General features: G+C 44.0%; 1 protein-coding gene across 4 annotated transcripts in view; it reads right to left on the reverse strand.

Moving 5' to 3' along the window:
- The window catches only part of ERC2 (ELKS/RAB6-interacting/CAST family member 2), a 2271945-nt gene that overhangs the window by 1103950 nt on the left and 1146573 nt on the right, over positions 1–21422 (reverse strand). For all 4 annotated transcript variants that reach the window (XM_085624647.1, XM_085624646.1, XM_085624648.1 and 1 more), the window contains one exon: positions 8669–8809. In XM_085624647.1, the coding sequence (XP_085480773.1) occupies positions 8669–8809 (141 nt within the window). The remainder of the gene's footprint in view (positions 1–8668; positions 8810–21422) is intronic.

A 21422-nucleotide genomic window follows, 5' to 3' on the forward strand; every position in this document is an offset into this window, starting at 1 on the left:
GTGTTCTTGATGGGGAGCAGTGAATAATAAATGAGAGGCTTCTGCCACTCATTTATTATTCATTTTTTCTTAATTATTTTTTGGGTAGTGCGGTCCCAATAGGGACATACCTCTGATTAAGTATAGTTGTTAATTGTGGGCCGTAGGGGGAGCCCCAAGGTCCCAGCTGTTACTATTAAGCTCAACATCAGCACACATCCTGGGTGCTGGTGGGAACTGGCCATTTGTATCATTCCGTGGGCACCCAGGTCTCATCCGGGGCAGCCCCAACTTTGCTAAATGTTGGGACCTGCAGGGGGATCCCCAATTCCACCCGGTCCCAGCCAGCAACCATCCAGGCAAGAGCCGGCAACAACGGAAGTGCTCCTGTCCAGGGAGCAGAAGTTGAAACTGCTCCCACAGAGAGAGCAACCATTCTTCCCTGTATGCACATGAAGGCCGGGTTTGAAAAGCATTTTTTTCTCCCTCCCAGTAGGAGCATTTACATTCCCACCGGCGGCAGGAGCTATACTTACTCTGGGCCCTTACAGATGGGGTCCAGAGGGCCAATAAATGCCTTGTGGTGGGAGGTTGCCACACTGGATCCCTTCCCAAATAAATGAAATGTTTTTTGGCATGGGGAGATGGGGATACCGGGGGCCCATACCGGTTCGGGAAGGGGGGCCCCAAGCACACCCCCTTCGCAATATATTTTTTAAAAAACAAGTGCTGTGTCCTGAACTACCCCAGGGGCTTTTAATTCAATATGGTGGGAGCCTGCCCTTTTTTGTTTTTTAACAGTGTAACAGTACCCATAACAAAAATCAATTTTTGGTGCCTCTAGGACCCCCCACTAGGCCTATGTTATGTTATGTTAATATATCTTCCTAAAGCGTACCAATCACCCCCGAAGAGGTATCTCTGCACTGAAGATGAGCAGAGGCAAGACAGACCACCAAGATTAAAAATAAGTATCTTAAGCAGTTTCCTGAATTTGACATACGTGTGAATGTGACAAGGCTATTAATTCCAATTAAACAGGGCCAGGTAAGTCAAGGACCAGTACATGCAACTTGTCAATCAAACACAAGGAACGGTTAGTAGGGCTTTATCCTTGGAAGAGCAAATGCCTAACAGGACAGTAATGTTTACGTTTCTGTGCTAAATAGCTATGAATGTTGCACATTAATGATTTATATGTAAGACAGCAGATTTTAAAAATAGTCCTTTTCTTAATTGGCTACCAGTGTGGGCTCTCAGCAAATGTTCCGATGCCGAACCGGCAGGAAGATTGCAAACAAACCCCACAGCTGTGTTTTTCACCACTTGCAATTTGGCCAATAAAGTCTAATTTTCTGAGGCAAGTAAGGCATTGCCATAGTCTAATTTGCTGATAATCAGAGCTTGAACAAGTGTTTTCCTAGCAGACGGTGGAAGTTAAAAGAAAACTTTCTTCAGCAAACGGATCATGTTGAAGCAGCTGCTAATGTGCCTGAAAAGACTGATCTCTTTTCAGGCCAAGATTCTTAACTACCTGCTTGGGCATAGGATCAGGGCCTAGTTTTATAGGCTACCAATTCAGGGCCCAAAGTTGATGGGCTTTACCAAATAGCATGATCTCAGTTTTGTCACCATTTAGTTGTAAACAGTTTGTTGTCAACCATTCTCCTACAGCTTTCATGCCATAGGAGAACTGATCCTTAATTTCGTCCAAGTCTTTATCAAAGGAGATTATTATCTGAGTATCATCAGCATATGATATAATTTCAAAACCAAAGGTTCTGACAATGGTAGCTTGGGGGGCTACATAAAAGTTTACCAATGCGGGGCTTAGACAGGAGCCATGCGGTACCCCCTTGCCAATCAGGATAGTGTGAGACTTGAAGGTGCCCAAAGAGATAGTCTGAGTTCTATTTTTTAAGACATGGCAATTCCAAAATGCCGATCTCATACAGCCTTTGATTCAACCTAGAATGAGACATTGTATCAAAGGCTGGAGATAAATCCAATAGCACTAGTATAGATGCAATGATTTTGTCCAGAGAAAGTCTTATGGTCTTATGAAATCAGTAACTGTAACCAAGGCAGTCTCAGTACTAAAAAAGGATCTGCACCCAGATTGCGATGGGCCCAGAATCTTAGTATCCTCAAGATAGGCTGAGAGTTGAGTATTTATTAATCCTTCCAGTGACTTGCCCAGGAGTGGAAACAGCAAAACGGGGCAGCAATGTGCTAGATTGCCAAAATCAACGTTGACCTTTCTTTTGTATAGGTACCCCTTTTGCAGATTTGCAAGCATAAGGAATACTTCCGGTGTCCACAGTGCAAACGTTTCTAAACTGCAGGCATTGTTTCGAGGGGGGTGAAAGTTTAACACTTCAGCAGGCTGATCTGCAGGAATGGTCAATTTCAGCTAAATTGTCCTCCAAACGTCCATTGAGGAATTACACAGATCTTGTGAAGCTGAAGTAGTCTGGGAACATGTGGAAGGATTAGTGAAATCATTGAGCATTTTGAATAACTCTTTGGAAGAATTACCAGCTTGCTCAATTTGAGTAATAATATGAGATTCATGAGCTAAGTTAATCTTCCGATGATAGGAAGACAAAGCCAGTCTTAAAGTGTATTTGTCAAATTGGGATTTGGTTTTACGGCATCTTATTTTCAGCTTTTTACATCAGGATTTCTCCTGCCTCAGCTCCTCGGATTACCAGGGAGCATGGCGTCTAGGCAGCATTTTATATTACGTTTTTAGAGGTGCAATGCGATCAAGTGCCAAATTTAGGGACTTGTGAATTGAGGCACAGAGTACTCAAAGGCGGTAGAAAATGGGTCAAGAGTCACTAATCGGCATTGTCGAGAAGCTCTGTGTCCACCTGCTATAGGTTTAGCTGTCCCATCAGGTTTCGGGATCTGGAACTGGATTAAGAAGTGATCAATTCAGGTGAGCAGTAGGGGTGGTTCAAAGCACAAAGCATTAGAATTGGTAAAAATTAGATTTAAAGTATGACCTGCGGCATGGGTCTGGCCTCTAATCTCCTGGTGTATTCCCAGCAAACTCAAATCCCAGATAAATTGTACAATTTCGAGGTTATGGGAATCTTCTACATGGTACTTAAAATCACCCAGCAAAAGAAAGTGTTTTGTGGGCAATACATGGGTGGAAATATATTCAGTTAAACTATAACTGAACTCTTTCATTAGGATCCGGAGTGTGATAAACGAGTGCTCCTTTCCAACAGTCTCCCCAGGGAAACTCGACTTTGAAAATGCCTAGTTCAACCCAGTCAACCATTAAAGTGTCTATAAACGACACTCAAATGGTATCTTGAAAAACAATTGCAATGACCTCCTGAATGTTCATTCCTTTAACTACTTAACTCCACCCCTATTGTCTAATGGTGCATTGGCCTTGGCAAGTTAATGTGAGCATTCATTCACACTGAGTAGGCCCAGCTTAGCCATTATCCCTAACCAGGACCCCATGGACGATAGATCTTGCCTCTTGGTGCACCCGGTGTGAGTGAGTGAGAATGAGTGAGTGAGTGAGGAATCCTTCTAAGCACCTCCCAAGCCCTGTCTCAAGTCTAACTAGGTCCAAGGCATGGAAGGTCACCCTGCTCCTCCAGGTATGCCTCCTCCATATACCTCTATTCCAAAGAAGCCCGTGACCTAAACAGATATCACAGTTGCCATAATTCCTCTACATAATCACAGGGAAGAGAGACAAACAGGTAGAGCTGACACAGAATCTTCTATGTATAAGATTTCCAAAGGCGCAATACTATATGAAAGCTTTATGGAAAACTGTCACGGTTGAAAGTAACATAAATGATTAAAATAGGCACAGGATGCATTTTTGTGATTATGGAAATGATGGAAAAACAGGTTTTGCAGAAGCTTCAAGTGGTTCAACATGCAGCGGCTAAGCTTGTGTTGAAATTACGACTCCGTTCCTCGGTCTCAGCTGCTCTCAAAGCCCTTCATTGGTTGCCAATACATAAAAGGGTTTTGTTTAAAATCCTTTTCCTCACTTTTAGAGCCTATAGAGTGTCAGGTCCAAAATATCTACTTTTCCAGATTTACACATTACATCACCGCTCGGACATTGTGATCCTCAGCTGCTAATCTTCTCAAACCTCCCACCTTTAGGTGTAAAACCAAAGGTGGCAAATCTCTTGCTGTCCTGGGGCCCAGGGCCTGGGACCAACTCTCCAGACATCTGAGATTCATTGATTCTGAATCTCTCTTCAGGAAATTTTTGAAAGCTTGGATCCTCACAGCCTCAGATTCATTGTGTCATGCTCTTATGCGGTGATCCTCGCTTCTCTTCCACTCTAGCGGTTATGAACTCTGTTCTAACTCGCTTAGCGCTAGGATGCTCCTTTTGGAGGGACAGTTGCACTATACAAATGCAATATTCATTCAACCATTCATTCATAATTCATGCAAGTACAGTGCCTTGGAAAAGATGGCTGGGAGCATTGTTTCTCCGTCTTACAGAATGCGAGTCTGGTCCAATGCCACAGTCCATGGTTTTAAACAATTGTAGTCCAGCCTGCTGCTTCGTGGTCACAGGGTTCCTCGCTTTCTACTGTACATCGGGACTCCATGAATTCAAGGCATCGCCTCCACAGATGCGAGCCCTCCTGCTGCATGCCAGTGCTCAAGCACCCGCCCACTGCTCGGCTGATAGGAGCCTGCCATATCTGCTCTGCTGAAGCCAGAGTGTGGGCATGATGTGTCTAGACATGAGCGAATATATAATCCCCAGGGAGAAACTGGCAGAAGTGAGCAGATTTCGTTTGACGTGTCCTTTCTAAACATACAATGCGTTGTTTGTCCACAGACGAAAGAAGAAACCAGGCTCAGGCCACTTTCACTTATGGGCTGTATTGCAACATTGTATTCGGACACGTTTATTCTGCATTTTATACCAGAGATGTGGCTCATCTCACTAGTGCACAGGTCGTGCACAATAATAGTGACAAATACCTCACTGTCAAGGTAGGTTCAATGTGCCTAGATAGGCTCTAAACTTCGAACTAAATTCGAATGGAAAATAATCAAACAGTGTTGTATTTTATGGAGAAAAAACCATGGCTGCCCTAACAACTGTACATCACCCTAAGCCGACTCAATATTTTCTTAGAAGTCATTGTTATGCACGTAAAACACATAAAGTCTGCTTTTTATTTTCAAAACTGGAAAAATATGCTTCTACTGGAAATCCAAACGTGCTTCATAGAGAATGCTTACTTCACAATGTCAATGAAAGGGCATTTCACCCACATCATTTGTGGGGGATGAGCTGGACATATTATTTTTAATTCTAAAGAAGCTTTCTTAAAATAAATAATAACAATCCACATTTGTAAAGCTCGAACAATCACCAGTAAGGATCTCTAGGCGCTGGCGGCCATCAGGAAGCTATTGCCCAGAGTCACATGGTGCTGGGCTAATCTGCCGCCGGTGCCGGGGATCGAACCGTGATCCCCAGATTCCGGAGTCCGTCGCCCTGGCCGCGGCGCCACACCTCTTCCTCTGAAAGCAAGCATTTTCTAATGTGCAGATGCAGCCCCATGTTCAGTGAGCACTGGAGTAGGCCTTTCTCTACAGAGGCCTTCAATAGGCCAACGAGCCCTTAAGTATCACTTCTGCCATTGTAGATTCATTTCAGACGACACAGAAGCTATCAAGATTCCCATGCAGGCACCGCAGCCCTCCAAGGTGCCAATGCCAGAGAGCGGCCTCAGTCTCAGGAAGGGCTGTCTCATTTGACTTCCGGTGGACTGACATCCTGTTCAACCTGATGACACCTCCTAGCGGTTCAGCGTGAAGAGCAACAAGTCCAAAAGTCCTGATGGTTGATATTAATAACTATTTATTTATACATTCAGCAATGGGAATACATGCACCATTGCTGTATTGAGGACATTATGGAGACTGCAGCTTTCCTACAGTCCTTGTTGACACTGGTCAAAGGAGAAAGGGCAACATCTGTCCTTCAAACCTTGCCCTATGTAGCGCACACCAATGACACAACCAGGCAGATCCCAACATTTAGATATTCGTGGTAGCTCTTGTGATCGATGTCTGGTGCATCCTCATGATACCCGACAATCCTTTGACTCCTTAATCCTTTTATTTGGTGAACCTGTTGAGCAAGGAGTAGCCACATAGCAATGTTGTACCTTGGAAACATTGATTATAATAGGGTTTTATACAGGAATTTTCACATTGGGCTGCAGGCTAGGGGCGTTGCTTTCAGCGATGGGTCGCTTCCACTGACGCTCCTCTTGGACGCAGCCTCTCTCTAGCTGTGGAGTCTTGTAGTGTTGGGCCTCTTTGAAAGCTTTTTCTAAAGATGATTTTGTTTCTAGTCAGGTTCTGGTTTTAGATTCTTTGGACTAAAGTAAAAATAATGAGTCGTTAAAAACTTCTTTCAATAGTGAATTTCCACATTGCAATGTGATTTGCTTCTGATAGAGCATCTGCCATCTCATGAAAATTAATTTTGGGTGGAAGCAGTCCTATTGTTGTAGATGGGGTGGCCCTTCCTCACTGGGAACAGTTAAGGAACTCTGTCATCTAGGACTAGATACACTGGCTGTTTTCTGCCTTCTCCCCCTATTGTTACTTGCACTTTTCTCTTGCTCAATGTAAAACAAGGAAGCATCTGCACCGGAGAAACGAATCAGCAAATAGATAGGTTTCACTCGCAAGAAGGCACCAAACTGCTGCTAAAGCATTAATGTTAATGTTGTAGACTTGTAAAGCGCACAGCTACCCCAGCAACGGGGCGTCCCGGCGCTGTACACCGCTGGGGAACCCGTCCTGGCTATCCCTGTGAGATGGTCCCTTTCTGGGTATCGCCAAGGTGAAACCAGGCATCCCCAGCGTCTGTGGGGGGCCGTTGTAGAGATGAGGCAAGCTTAATGCCCAGAGTTGCCAAGTGTGTTCCTGGTTAGTAGGTACCGAGGCGAGAATTATCGAGTCCGTTTTGACCCTGGTCCACGACTCTGCTGGGAATTGAACCCTGGTCCCTGGCCGATTCTCTGCTTACGGATCTGCCACCTCTAACTAGTGAGCCACACCTCTCCATTAAACATGGCCTACTAACAGCGAAAGGCCCTGAAGAAGACCCCTTCTTCTGGTGCGCGTAAACTCCTTGCAACAGCGATGCAGCATATTCTGAAAGGGCTTCTTGTATCTCATGGGGGCACAGCAGGCTGTTTCAGTGTAGGCTGGTGATGCTCAGTCTGCCTCAACAGTCCCTGGAAGGTAGTTATCAGAAGTGAGTTTACAGAGACATGAGTTATTACTAATTTCCGTGTGTTTTATCTTGCATTTTTCGGGTAGGCCTTCCTATAACCATGTCAATGCCCAAATGCTCCTCCTCCTCTACAGCACCATCCATTCTAGCCTGCCAGAATGTCAAGCAAGCTTTTAACTCAAAAAATGCAACACAGCCTTCATCTCTCTGGCTGCCTCCGAGGATGATAATGCATGTTATCACGCTTGTTTTATTACTTGGTTTCAAGGATTATCACGGCTCCCTGCCATCCTAATTAAGTGTGCTATGAAGGCAATGTGATGCTTCGACTAATCAACATTGGCACATGAGTGTGAGCAGAAAGCGTGGATTGTACCGAAACGACATGAAAACTATTTCACACGTTTGCACATTGTCGCCATGTAAGGACCGCAGCCCAATGGTGAAACGCGATGGGAAAATCTGAAAACACAAAGTTTTAATGCAGCGATTTTCTCAGAAAGTGTACTTTGCTGTAAAAAAAATATATTGCATTATTCCTTTACTTTGATAGGTCGTCTGCTATGTTTTAACTATCGTAGAAGGCAAAACCGCGTAACGTTTTAATTAATACACGCTTTAAAATCACGCATCAAGGGGTTCAAAATGTGCGTTTTTCCTTCCACAATTTCATGTTTATGTGTAACAAAGATTCTCAATTTTGCATGACGAAGGTGCACCATCCTAAGGGGACAAATTAATACAGGTTTCAAGAAAAATAGGAATTATTCCTAGATGTTTTGGTTGTGAATTTTCCCAAAAAAATGAACTCGACTCGTTTTTTATTGAGATGAAGACAATGGAATGTTTACAATGAAAATGCACTTTTCAGAATATTAAGCATCCCAATAAACATTACACACGCGCGCGAGCATTACTGTTTTTATTTAAAGGAAACATCTTTTCCAAATTCATATATGTAGACAATGCAGATGTCCAGAAGGTGTTTTCAAACACATTATTTGAGAAAGAAAACATTCCTGAAACTTGTAATGCGCAAGTTTGCTATCCCTTTGATGTATGTATGTATGTATGTATGTATGTTCTTATATAGCGCTCGACTTACCCTCGGGCATCTCGGCGCTTGCATTGGTAACCCGTCCTGGCTTTTCCCTGTGAGATAACCCGTACTGGGCATCCCCAAGGTGAAAGCCAGGCATCCCGCCGCGGGGGGGGGGGGGGGGGGGGGGGGGCTGTAGTGGAGATTAAGCAAGCTATTGCCCAAGTTGCAGAGTGATTCGAGTAGGCACCAAAGTGAGAATTATCGAGTCCGTGGACACTTGGGCTCAGACCCTGCCGCGTCGGGAATTTTCCTTTCCAACTCAATATTTTTTGGGGGGGTGCCAACGGGACGCGCAGCAGGCACGTACATACCTTTTGCAGCTGAGCTTCCAGTTTGCTGCACTCCTCCTTCTTTTGTTCTATGGCGACTTCCAGAGTTTTTAATTTGGAGTCTCTTTTCAAACCTGATGAGGTCAGCGTCGAGGCGTGTTCTTTGAGGTCGATTAGACTGGACTGAAAGGTATGGAAAGGCAATTGTAAGTCGTGGCACTGAGCAATCGTAAAATAATCTAAAGTCTGCGGCCGGGCTGAAAAAGGCAAATAAAAGCAGACACATATGCACACTGACGTCATTACATGCAGTTTCACGAGGCACAACAAAGTCACCTTCATTTGTAAATATATTTTAAATATCTAGCAAAGACAGATGGCCACATGCATCAACCAAAAAAACGGTCGCAAACGGACAGATTCGCAGAATCTGCCCCTTTGCAACAGGCATTTTTGCATATGGGATGCATCATCCCAAATGCAAAAATTGCAATTTGAAGAATCGCAAAATTTGCGATTACTTAAATTGCGATTCCATTTAAGGAATTGCAAATTGCGATTCCTTGAATGCAATGCATTAAAGCAAAAAAATTGCGAATTCGCAAATATGAATCGCAAATTACCGTCAATCTAAAATTGATGAAATAAGCACCAAAGTGCATTTTAAAAGTCCCATGTTACACACACACATGCCCTTGGGGCATGTGTGTGCGCAACATGTGGATACATTGGAGTTTCAGGGGTGCAACAGGGTGTCCTTTTTGCACCCTTGAAATTGCATGCGCAATTTGCGAGTACCTATTGGGTACTCGCAAATTGCGAATGCAATTCCATTCATAGGAATCAATAGGAATCAATTTCTTGCAAGATGCGAGTCGCAATTAAGGAATGTGTAGGAATCGCAATTTTATTTGCGATTCCTACATGCATAGCCAATTGCGATTTCCTTAATTATCGCAATTAAAGAAACACAATTTGCTTTTTTGATGCATGTGCACCATAGTTATTTAAATATTTTAGAAATGCACTTTACATATTCACCAGGATTTTGGGCGCATGTTGAGTCTATACTACAAACTTTGTTTGTTATATTTCTCTGGGTTATAGTTCTGTGGGAAATTACCTGAACTTCTTTTCCAAAAAAACAATGACAAATATCTTTTATATTAAATACGCAATCAATAGAAGACTCACACAATGCACTGAGAGATGTTAAAAATATGTTCTTGCCTAGCTGCACTACTACTGGTTGAAGAATCTTTCTTTTGTGTCTATAGAGGAAAGGGCACAACAAGATGTTGAAGAGGCGAAAGAGGAACACTGGAGGACCTCCAAGCAGCATACTATGGAAGGTGAATGAAGCAGAACCTAGTTACAATGCCCGGAGCAGAGCAGCATCAAGTGAAGCACCATAACCTTAACAAAAGTACTCTTTTGAACAGCATGACAGAGAGGGCTGCCAAAAGAACTGTAGAGGTCAATCAATCAGTACTTCTACAGCACGGCTATTCACCCCCAAGGGTATCCAGGAGCTGCAGTCTAGTTGGTCTCAACTGAAAAGCCAGGTCTTGAGTCCCCTTCTGAAGTCTTCAAGTGAGGGTGACATTCGCAGGTGGAGTGGTAGGTCGTTCCAGGATTTGGCGGTGCAGTAGGAGAATGAATGACCTCTGCTGTAGCTTCGGCGGATGCAGAGAACGTGTGCAAGGGCAAGGGAGACGGAGCGCAGTTGTCTGGTGGGTTGGTTAAAGTTCAGGCGACGGTTAATATGTGCTGGACCCTGTTTGTGGAAGGCCTTGTCGGCGTGTGTCAGCATCTTGAACTGGCATCTCTTCTGGATGGGGAGCCAGTAGAGGTTCCTGAGGTGGGGGGTGATATGGGTCTGTTTGGGGAGGTTGAGGATGAGTCTGGCTGCTGCATTCTGTATGGTCTGGAGTGTCTTGAGGAATTATGTGGCGGTTCCAGCTTAGTGTGTGTTTCTGTAGTCCAGTTGGCTGCTGATGAGGGCTTGCGTGACAATTTTCCTGCCGTTAAAGGGAATCCAGCTGAAGATTTTTCAGAGCATGTGGAGGGTGTGGAAGCAGGTGGAAGACCTGCATTGACCTGGCACTTCATGGTGAGTTTGCTGTCCAGGACGATGCCGAGTGTGTAGACGCTGTCAATTAGTGCAGGTGTGGGTCTGAGTTCAGGAGGCCCCAGGTGTCATCCCACTGAGAGGTGTTTTTCCTGAAAATCAGCACTTCCGTCTTGTCCGAGCTGAGCATCAGGCAGTTGATCCTCATCCAGTCAGCGACGCTCGTCATGGCATTGCAGGAGTTTGTTCTAGTATATGCGGGGTCTTCCATGAGTGAGCAGATGAGTTGAGTGTCATCAGCATAGGATATGATGTTGAGTCCATGGGTTCTGACGATGTCAGACAGGGGTATCATGTGGATGTTGAACAGGGTGGGATTGAAGTAAGATCTTTATGTGACACCACAGATGATGCTCTTGGGCTTGGAGGTAAAGGGCAGAAGGTGGATTCTCTGGGTGCGTCCTGTGAGGAAGTGTGGAAAATAAAAATCTATGAGGCCTATATGTCCCCATGTGCCCCCCAACGCCTATGTGCGCATGCATGTAACCTATGCATTTCCCCTCCATGGCCTTTCCTGTCATGTTACTTATGCTATAACGTGGCCTGCCATCATCCAGTCTCCCATGAGAGAAACGACAAATCTGTATTGAGGCCTACACGTTTTTCATCATGTTTTCCTGCATTTTCATGAAGCCCATGTTTATGGCTCAGCCAGAGCCGAAAAGAGGTTTCATGCCTCAGAACGCTCTGAAAGCTGCAGCTAAGTCTCCTTGGCCTTGCACACTTGGGCCTCAGCCAAAGGGGCCCCGACCGAGGTGCCGAGACAGTATTGAGCACGGTTATCTGCTTACTCTTACTGAAACCACATTCTTGCCTGGTGAAGGAGGAATGAACGCGACCCATCTGCAAGGAGGGAGCCCAGCCTTACTGTCTCTCTTTGTGAGATTGCAAAGCTCACGTCAGTAAAAAGCCCATAGCCCCCATGTAAGGCCTCTGCAGTAAATGAAGTAAATGAAGAAATAGATGCCACATCGGCTCTTGGTGATGAGCAACCTATGTCACAAATCAGTCCCTGCTCCAGACATCGGATATCAGATAATACAAGATGTGCTGGTCGTCCTGACACTGAAGGCCTCACTCACTGAAGGCCTCACTTCCAGACTTGTCCGGTTGCATAGCAACCCTCCCCACGTCAGTTACACGTCATGCTCGAGTTGAGCACAAGTAAGGCAAAGTTCCAGTACAATTCCAGCAGATCACGCAACCCCCTCCAGGTATCCACCCACACATGACAAATTACCCATTATCATCAAGTGGACGCCCACATGGACGCCCACCTTCACGCCTACTTACACGCCCACATGCTCTTATCTCATTCTCTCTCGCTCTTTTGCTTACGTACAATTGAGAAATGTATATATACTGTACTCTGTGAATAATGTTTTGAGAATATTGAGAATACTTTTGAGTCCCTTTCCAGATCCTTTTTGGTGATGGTAATATTCTCCCTTTGACTCGAGTTATTGGAATAAAGCCCTTTATGAACCTGATACCACAGACTCAGCCTCTTGCTTTATGCATGATCTTATTTATATTTTAAAATTCTGAGAGCGTAATATTTTATTTACCACATAATGGCGCCCGAACAGGGACATCTCTTTCCCCACACGCCGGAGATGAAGGTCCAGTTTTGCCCCCTTCCATAGCCGTGACGGACTTCAAGCGCGCACGTCGCGGGTCTTCCCGCCAACTCCCTCAGGCCAACGAAGGGGACGGACTGCGACCAGGCATCCAGACGAGGCGGTGAGGAACGCAGATTGTCCTACCCAGAGCCCACCTGCGAGAGAGCTGTGTCCGAGGTATACAGAGGCCCACCAGATTCCGAAGTTCCGAAGTATCCAGGTCACGAGTCGAGTCCAGTCCAGTCCAGTTTGGTCTAGTCCAGTTCAGTTCCGAGGCCTTCCGTTCCGTGCTACCCGGTGAGTACCGTTGCTGGGGAGGCAGTTAGACGTGCACATTAGGTTGTGCCGGTCAAGACGGGTTTGGGTACTCAAATCCGGTCTGCACTGTTTCAGCAGTGTATCTGTACTGTTTAGCAGTATATCTAGTATGTATTGCATATAATTCAGTATTCTCTAGTGTTAGTATTATGTCAGTAACTAGTTTCCTATTAGTTATCATCGTTCGTTAACTGTTAAATGTTAAATGTTTTAATACGTTCTACATATTGTGGTGTGAATGATTGTTCATTATTGTGTTTATTGTATTAAGTGTGTTCAAGTGATAAGGTCTAAAGGAAGAGAAGAGTAGGGAGGTTTCAGACAAAGTCCGAGAAAACGTATTAGTTGAGGAAGGTATCCGAGTAAAAGCAGAACAAGTAGACAGACAACGAAACACTCTTATGAAAGAGAAAATGTAGACCAGCTCGGAAAGATGCCATTGAGTTTTGGCGCAAGGAGTCACATAGGAGGACAGAGTAAGTGTTTCACGAAGCAGAGAGAAGTAGACTGGAGTCTGGAAAAGCCAAGGAAAAGATGTTACAGGAGGAAGTGGAGCAGGTAAAATGAGCGCAGGCTGACAGAGGAAGAAATACTGACGTTGCTGGTATTTATCCCGTCCTTTCAGAGGACCTAGCAAGAGTGGCCCCAGTAGAAAGACCAGGTAGAGTGCCACCGCAAGTACCACGATACATATAATAATGATATAGTAGCCCAAAGGTTCTTGAGCCTCCCACCAAACGAACAGCGCATAGCCGGTGTTTACATGGTCCAACATTTGACTACGTTGTCAATAGGAAATTGAGAGGGGTGTAGCTAGAGAAGGAGCAACACCTGTGATTTGATGACACCCCTAATGTACATAATTAGTGAAAAGTTTAGCTTGAAAAAAGAATTGTGGGTATTTCGAATTTGCAAATTGTTCAAGAATACAGGTTTGTGTTCTTGGTGGTCCAGTGAGCCAATGTGCTGGGTCAAGTCGGTAAGATTATGACCCCCTGAGTGCAAATTGTATGTAAAAATAATTTTTCAATTGGGCGAATTATTGCAGTTTTTATGGAATTGGGTAGTCTTTTTGTCTTTGACAGCTTCAGAGTGAGGAGAAGGTGGGGGCTGTGTAGAGCAGTATGTGATACAGAAATCGGAGACAGATTCTGACCTTGTAGCCAGTGTAGGTGGGGGCCGTTGAGAGGAGCAGAACAGAGGCACTGCTTAGAAAGCTTCTCTGACATCGCATCTGTGTAATGCCTGCAGCCGGAGAGCCTTGGGGGCCAGGAGTAGGAACAACAAAAAAGTTGGCTGGCAGCCCAGGCTCAGGCCGCGCTGAGGGGCTATTTTTAGCTTCTCTGATAAGACAGGGCAGCTGAGAAATGTAAGTCGAGAAAGATTCCCTTGGTCTATTCTGTGCTAAACCAGTGCCCCGGGGAAATGTCTATGGAGAAGATTTGTTTTATTTTTTAGCAGATGTTATATTGCTTCTGGCCAGATAGTAAAATGTTGCTCTTGCTTGGAATTTTAAGGGCTATATGCCTATATAAAAACGATTTTCAGATTCAGACATTTTTTAATTGTGGCCACAAGCTGCCACCAGTTGCATTGGATAAATGATCCAGTGGTTAAAAGTCTGTGAGGAGAGATGAGAGGTGCGTCTTCGTCTGGGACGTTAGGGTACATTGTGTTGACGAAGATGCATAGCTCATTTTTATAAAAAAAAAAAAAACAGGTTCGTGTGTTCTTCGTTTTTGATTATTCTTGCTGATTCTGTGTGTCAGACTTGACACGGTGATTTCAGATGGGGGTGTATAGGGCAGGTAAATCAGTTATTGATTGTAAGCCTGACAAATTAAGCAGGCCAGAATGTTCGCCTCTGAGCTGTAGGTACTGTAATTGCGCATCGCTGCTCATTTATATATGTTAGTGTAATTGTCTATGCTTTCTGTGCTTGGTATACTGATGGCTTGGCATATGTATTTTATATATGTTTTGTTTTTGTGTTGTATTGACCAGTATGTTTGGCATTAATACAAGTTCTCCTGGGCGTTACAGAGATGGACGTGACGACGTAAATCTTTGCGCTGCGCTTGGCTGGAACTTGTTCACAATTACTAAATTTCACAGACATGATATTTCCTTTATCATGCTGTCAAAATAGCAGACAACACGTTATCAGTGTATGTCTAATTGGTATTGGAGATGAATAAAAGAAGAAAAAAGTTATGCAAGACTACAATATGTATCACATGACTGCCTTTCTCTTATAGACAGGCAGCCTCGGTCATATGTTTCCAGATTGGACATTAAGGAACCATTATGATCTGTGCACTCGCATCTTAACTCTTGAAAGGCCTGTTTTAAATAAGGACTGCCACCCCAGAGTGACAAGTGAGGCTCGGTATTTAGGGTAATGAGAAAATATCTGACGGGATTTCCTTTTTAAAGTTTGCTTTAGTAAGCTCATTCTTGTAAGTGGTGGCCCCAAAAGTTGACTTGTTTTTAAATTAGGCTGTTTATTGTGTAGGTGGAAATTATTGCAAAATGACGGATTTCTTTAGCGGATGAATTATTAATTATCAACATTAACAACTGTTCTTAAACTTGGTTTTCCGAATATTTAGGTAATTTAGCATTCCTATTAGGCTGTGTATCTCCTATAATTTTGCTTACGCCCAGTAGCTACACACAGGGATTAATAGTGTTGACAAGACACGGGGTTTGATAGTGTTTGACAGCAGTGAAATCTGTTTCAGATTTCCTCCTGTCAAAAAGGGGGGGAAGTAGGAGAATATTGGCTTTCTGCTGGCCCCTGAGGAGGTTCGCTTCCCGCAAGCCCCTTAAGAAATTAAGCCCCTTAGAAATTAGCCCCCTTAGAAATTAAGCCGAGGAAATAGGTATGGTGCTTTCCCCTTTTTCTCATGTTTTATTGTGATCTTTCAGGGGAATTAGTCCAAGCCCCTAATACAGCTTCTACTAAAGTCCTCCCTTGGACACAAGAACACACTGTGGCATTTGAAGAATTAAAGAGAGCTTTATGTCAAGCACCAGTTTTAGCAAACCCTGATTACAACAAATCGTTTATGCTTTTTGTGACAGAGCGGGATGGAACAGCACTATCTGTCCTAACACAAGATCATGCAGGAAAACACGAGCCCTGTGCTTATTTTTCTAGTACATTAGACCCAGTAGCACAGGCTTTGCCTGCGTGCCTAAAATCAGTTGCAGCAACGGCCTTAGCCATAAGACAAAGTGACTCGATAGTGCTGGGCCACCCTCTGACAGTACAAGTACCACACGCAGTAGAGGTTCTCTTGAACCGGACACAAACACAACACCTGACTGTAGCTAGACTGACAGGCTATGAGCCAACGTTATTTCAACCACACATAGAGATCAGACGATGCAACAGACTGAATCCTGCTACCCTTTTGCCCTCCAGTACAGAAAGCGTTTCACCACACGACTGTGTTGAAGTAATACATACCGTGACTAAACCAAGACAAGACTTGACAGACGTTGCACTCCCAGACCCCGACCTAACACTATAAGTTGACGGCTCATGCATGAGGACAGGGGTGGGAGAATTAGTGGCAGCATATGCAGTGACTACTGATACTGTAATAATAGAGACTAAAAGAATAGACATATTGTCAGCACAAGCAGCAGAGCTCATCGCCCTGACACAAGCGTGCATAAGAGCTAAGCACCTGAGAGTAAACATTTACACCGATTCTGTGGCGAGAAAGAGGTTTCTTGACCTCTCATGGGGCCAAGATACAGCATGGCCCCCTTATTCAAGCCCTACTGGAAGCAATACATTTACCAACAGCCATAGCTATCCTAAAATGTAAAGCACATACTAGAGCCACAGATACCATTTTCCAAGGCAATGATCTGGCAGACCGAACAGCTAAACAGACAGCTCAGACCCCACTAGACATGACAAAATCACAGATACTATCACTGTCCAAAGCCATGACAGTTAGGGATCCTTCCAAGGATGTACAAGACATACAGACACATGCTACTATGGACGAATTAAAGAAATGGTCGGAACAAGGAGGGGTACTGACTGATCAGGGTTGGATGAATAAGGGCAAATCCACATGGTTTCTTCCTGATTCGATGGTACAAGTGATTATAAATACCGCACATAGTCCTGCACACTTAGGAGAGAAAGCAATGCTAGATAGCTTACAGAATATATGGTTCAACAAGCACCTGCGTGCAGCAGCGAAACAAAAGGTCAGAACATGTATGATCTTTTGCCAATTCAATCCAGGTAAAGGCATTCCGATGGAACAAGGTGGATTCCATCCACCTGACCACCCTTTTGAAGTGCTCCAAATGGATTATATCCAAATAAACAGATGTAGAGGTTACAAATATGTCCTGGTACTAATGAAGCAGGTGTCCCTTCTGTTAGGGTATACCTCGAAATTCCATTGTGTGCGACATCCTGAAGCAGCAGGCCTTGTAGAAAGACATAATCGGACATTAAAAATTTGCGCAGACAAAGGTGTAGATTGGATGGTAGCCCTACCGGTTGCCCTCTTTTACATGCGAATGGTAGCTCATTCTAGAACAGGCTTATCTCCCTATGAAGTGGTCTTTGGTAGACCACCAAATATGTGGGGCACTCCAATGCCTAAAAGATTACTGATGTTGATAGTAACATGCTGACAGATTACCTGGCTTCCTTGATGTCTGCACTACTCTCTTGTTGTTCGCAGGTTGCTGCCGCCTTCCCTGACAACACCCAGGTCAAAGAATACTCCATCGCTCCTGGATGGAAGGCGCCAAAGTCAGTGCTCTGGACCACGGGGACGGCCGTTAAAGTCAAAGGGCGGAAAGGATGGTTGCACCTTCACCACTCTTTTACAAAGGAAAATACCTTTTTCAGACTTTGAACACCATTTTCTAAGAGGAGACTCCCCAGCAGTTTCCACAAAGCTAAACTTAGATCTAAAAAGTCAGAACCCGTTTGATCAATTAAGTCCACTAGGTGGTGAAGCGGTTGAACATGTATTCTGGCTTGCATAAGATCTTGGACAATAACATTGATAAAAAGAGCAAGATAAAAAAGAAATACTGTAAAATATTACGTGGTAGATGTATAGTGACTGTAATTTTTCTATCTCTTCTGTGCATCACGATAATATGTATCAGCTTAATACTACATGCTATTTTTCCTCCTACTGCCTCACTCTTATACTCCTCCACTAATGATACCATAAAGCACACATTTAGTGATCTGCCATCCCATGAGTTATCATATCGACTTGCCTTACGCAGCAATACCTTTATTCAGATGCTGCACCATTCACATCAGGTTAGCAATGCTACAGACTGCTGGGTCTGTGGCCGACTTCCCCCGTATCAGAAGGTAAAGGGAGTCTTGCCTCTTTTTCCTTTTCCGTTCTCCCATAATGGTTCTTGCGGAGCATGGTTTGCCTTAATGACATCCATCAACGGTGATGCCAAAGAATGTCAAGACAAGGAGTGTAGGGGCGAGTGGGTATGGGGTAACTTGAATAAAGTCATGAACAAAGCATGTTTCCCAGATGAAGAGGGACTTCCCCAAATGAAAGGTACAGATCTAGAAAATGAAGAGTATCTGCAAGGAAATGCGACCCTCGATTTCATAGTGTTGAACGTAAAGCCCCAACACATGTCAGGTCCGCCTTCAATTACAGTCCTGCCAGTAAAAGGGAACTTGTGTGTCAGAAAAGAAGGCTCAGTACATTTGGGGCACAGTGAGTGTGATACTATAATAATATTCAAAGACAAAGGAAAGTCCTATTTCAGAGCATCACGACACACCTACTTTATTTGTGGCCTGTGTGCTACTGCATGTGTTCCACATCCCCATTTACAAAGCATTGAAAATGGAAAAAATAATGCTACAAGAACAGATCGACTGTCTCATGAAAATAGACGTTACATAGGGGGTTCACTAGGGTACAAGGAGAGAATGTGGAAAATAAAAATCTATGAGGCCTATATGTCCCCATGTGCCCCCCAACGCCTATGTGCGCATGCATGTAACCTATGCATTTCCCCTCCATGGCCTTTCCTGTCATGTTACTTATGCTATAACATGGCCTGCCATCATCCAGTCTCCCATGAGAGAAACGACAAATCTGTATTGAGGCCTACACGTTTTTCATCATGTTTTCCTGCATTTTCATGAAGCCCATGTTTATGGCTCAGCCAGAGCCGAAAAGAGGTTTCATGCCTCAGAACGCTCTGAAAGCTGCAGCTACGTCTCCTTGGCCTTGCACACTTGGGCCTCAGCCAAAGGGGCCCCGACCGAGGTGCCGAGACAGTATTGAGCACGGTTATCTGCTTACTCTTACTGAAACCACATTCTTGCCTGGTGAAGGAGGAATGAACGCGACCCATCTGCAAGGAGGGAGCCCAGCCTTACTGTCTCTCTTTGTGAGATTGCAAAGCTCACGTCAGTAAAAAGCCCATAGCCCCCATGTAAGGCCTCTGCAGTAAATGAAGTAAATGAAGAAATAGATGCCACATCGGCTCTTGGTGATGAGCAACCTATGTCACAAATCAGTCCCTGCTCCAGACATCGGATATCAGATAATACAAGATGTGCTGGTCGTCCTGACACTGAAGGCCTCACTCACTGAAGGCCTCACTTCCAGACTTGTCCGGTTGCATAGCAACCCTCCCCACGTCAGTTACACGTCATGCTCGAGTTGAGCACAAGTAAGGCAAAGTTCCAGTACAATTCCAGCAGATCACGCAACCCCCTCCAGGTATCCACCCACACATGACAAATTACCCATTATCATCAAGTGGACGCCCACATGGACGCCCACCTTCACGCCTGCTTACACGCCCACATGCTCTTATCTCATTCTCTCTTGCTCTTTTGCTTACGTACAATTGAGAAATGTATATATACTGTACTCTGTGAATAATGTTTTGAGAATATTGAGAATACTTTTGAGTCCCTTTCCAGATCCTTTTTGGTGATGGTAATATTCTCCCTTTGACTCGAGTTATTGGAATAAAGCCCTTTATGAACCTGATACCACAGACTCAGCCTCTTGCTTTATGCATGATCTTATTTATATTTTAAAATTCTGAGAGCGTAATATTTTATTTACCACAGAAGGATGCAATCCACTTAAGAATGTCGCCAATGTTATGAAGTCTTCTGATGGGGGTGTGGTGGGATATGGTGTTGAATGTTGCTGAAAGTTTGAGGAGTATCAGGCTGTTGTTTCACCCTGGTCAAAGAGGGTTCTGATGTCATCCGTGGTGGTGATCAGGGCAGTCTTGGTGCTGTGGTAAGTGCAGAATCTGGATTGGGAGGAGGCGATAGGTTGTTTCTTTCTAGATGTTCAGTGAGCTGGTGGTTGATGGTCTTCTCGAAGACTTTGCCGGAGAATGGGAGCATCGAGATGAGGAAGGTGTTTTTGAGTTTGGAGGGGTCAGCCAAGGGTTTCTTCAGGAGGAGTCTGACCTCTGCTTGTTTCCATGCATTGAGGAAGGTGGCCATTGTGATGTATGTGTTGAGAATGGAGGTGAGTGCAGAGCTGACTGCGACCATATTCACAGTCACAAAACATTCATGCCTTTCGTTAGGATCCGCTATTTGTAAGGGACGCTCTAAAACACACCCCTTCCAAATAGCGAGTCGCAACCCCATTTTGCGATTCGGTAACAGGTTACCGAATCGCAAAAGTGGGTTTGATGCATCGCAAAAGCATTTTTTGCAATCGCAAATGGGCCGATTCTGTGAATCTGCCCATTTGCAAAGATAAAAATGCTTGATGCATCTAGCGCTTACTATCTTGTGCATTTTTGACACATTATGGAGAGGAATGCATATCTTGATTGTCAATTTTAAAGTTTTGATATAAAAGCTTTTGTCCAACGACCAGAAAAGTTCAAAAGTCTTGACAGTCACCCACGCAATCTTTCATTCGACAAAAGCAGCTGGAAGCTGCTGTACTTTAGGGAATTATGTTCTACAGTAAAGTTTGCAATTATATTAATAACTTCAATTATTTATCACATTTTAGAAAAAATGGAAACGTTCCACATAATTGTCTGCAGCTTCGTGCTTAGAGTTACATGAATCAGAGTTAACCTACATCTAGAAATCAAAGGATTGTCTCTTCTCTGGCAATAGAATAGAGCTACAGGTTTTGTTCACAGTGGACCCTGCATTTCTAAATAACACTTTGAACTATTTGATCATGTATATAATGGTTTATTTATATATGTATATTTCCAGCATGCACCAACCTACAAATCAATGGAGAGTGTTACTACAAAATTGTGTGCAATACCGGCTGGAAGGTACTAGGGGAATCACTAGGGAAAGAGAAGCAAGTGAAACAGAAGAAAGTGATTTACTGGCCTCCACTGGACCCAATGAGAAATGAAAGAAAAAGAGAAAAGGGACATAAAAGGGCAGGGAGGTGTGCTCATCAGGCAGGACAGGTGCAGGGAGATCTTACGCCATAATTATTTATTTTTAGTTTATTAGGGTCAGGTTTCTATGTTGTTTTCAAGAAGACTGTTAAACAGATATTTGAAAGTCATTATACCACTATTTAAATGTGATATAGTGGTATACCTAAAATGATACATCTGCTATTTTCATTCCTTTAATGTGTAGGTAATAGAGACTTTTAATATACTATATATTCTGTTTCACAAGGGGCACTGAGGTTCCTGAAGGACACCAACTGGCTTGATT

The sequence above is a fragment of the Triturus cristatus genome, chromosome 9, assembly GCF_964204655.1.
Source record: "Triturus cristatus chromosome 9, aTriCri1.1, whole genome shotgun sequence".
NCBI lineage: Eukaryota > Metazoa > Chordata > Amphibia > Caudata > Salamandridae > Triturus > Triturus cristatus.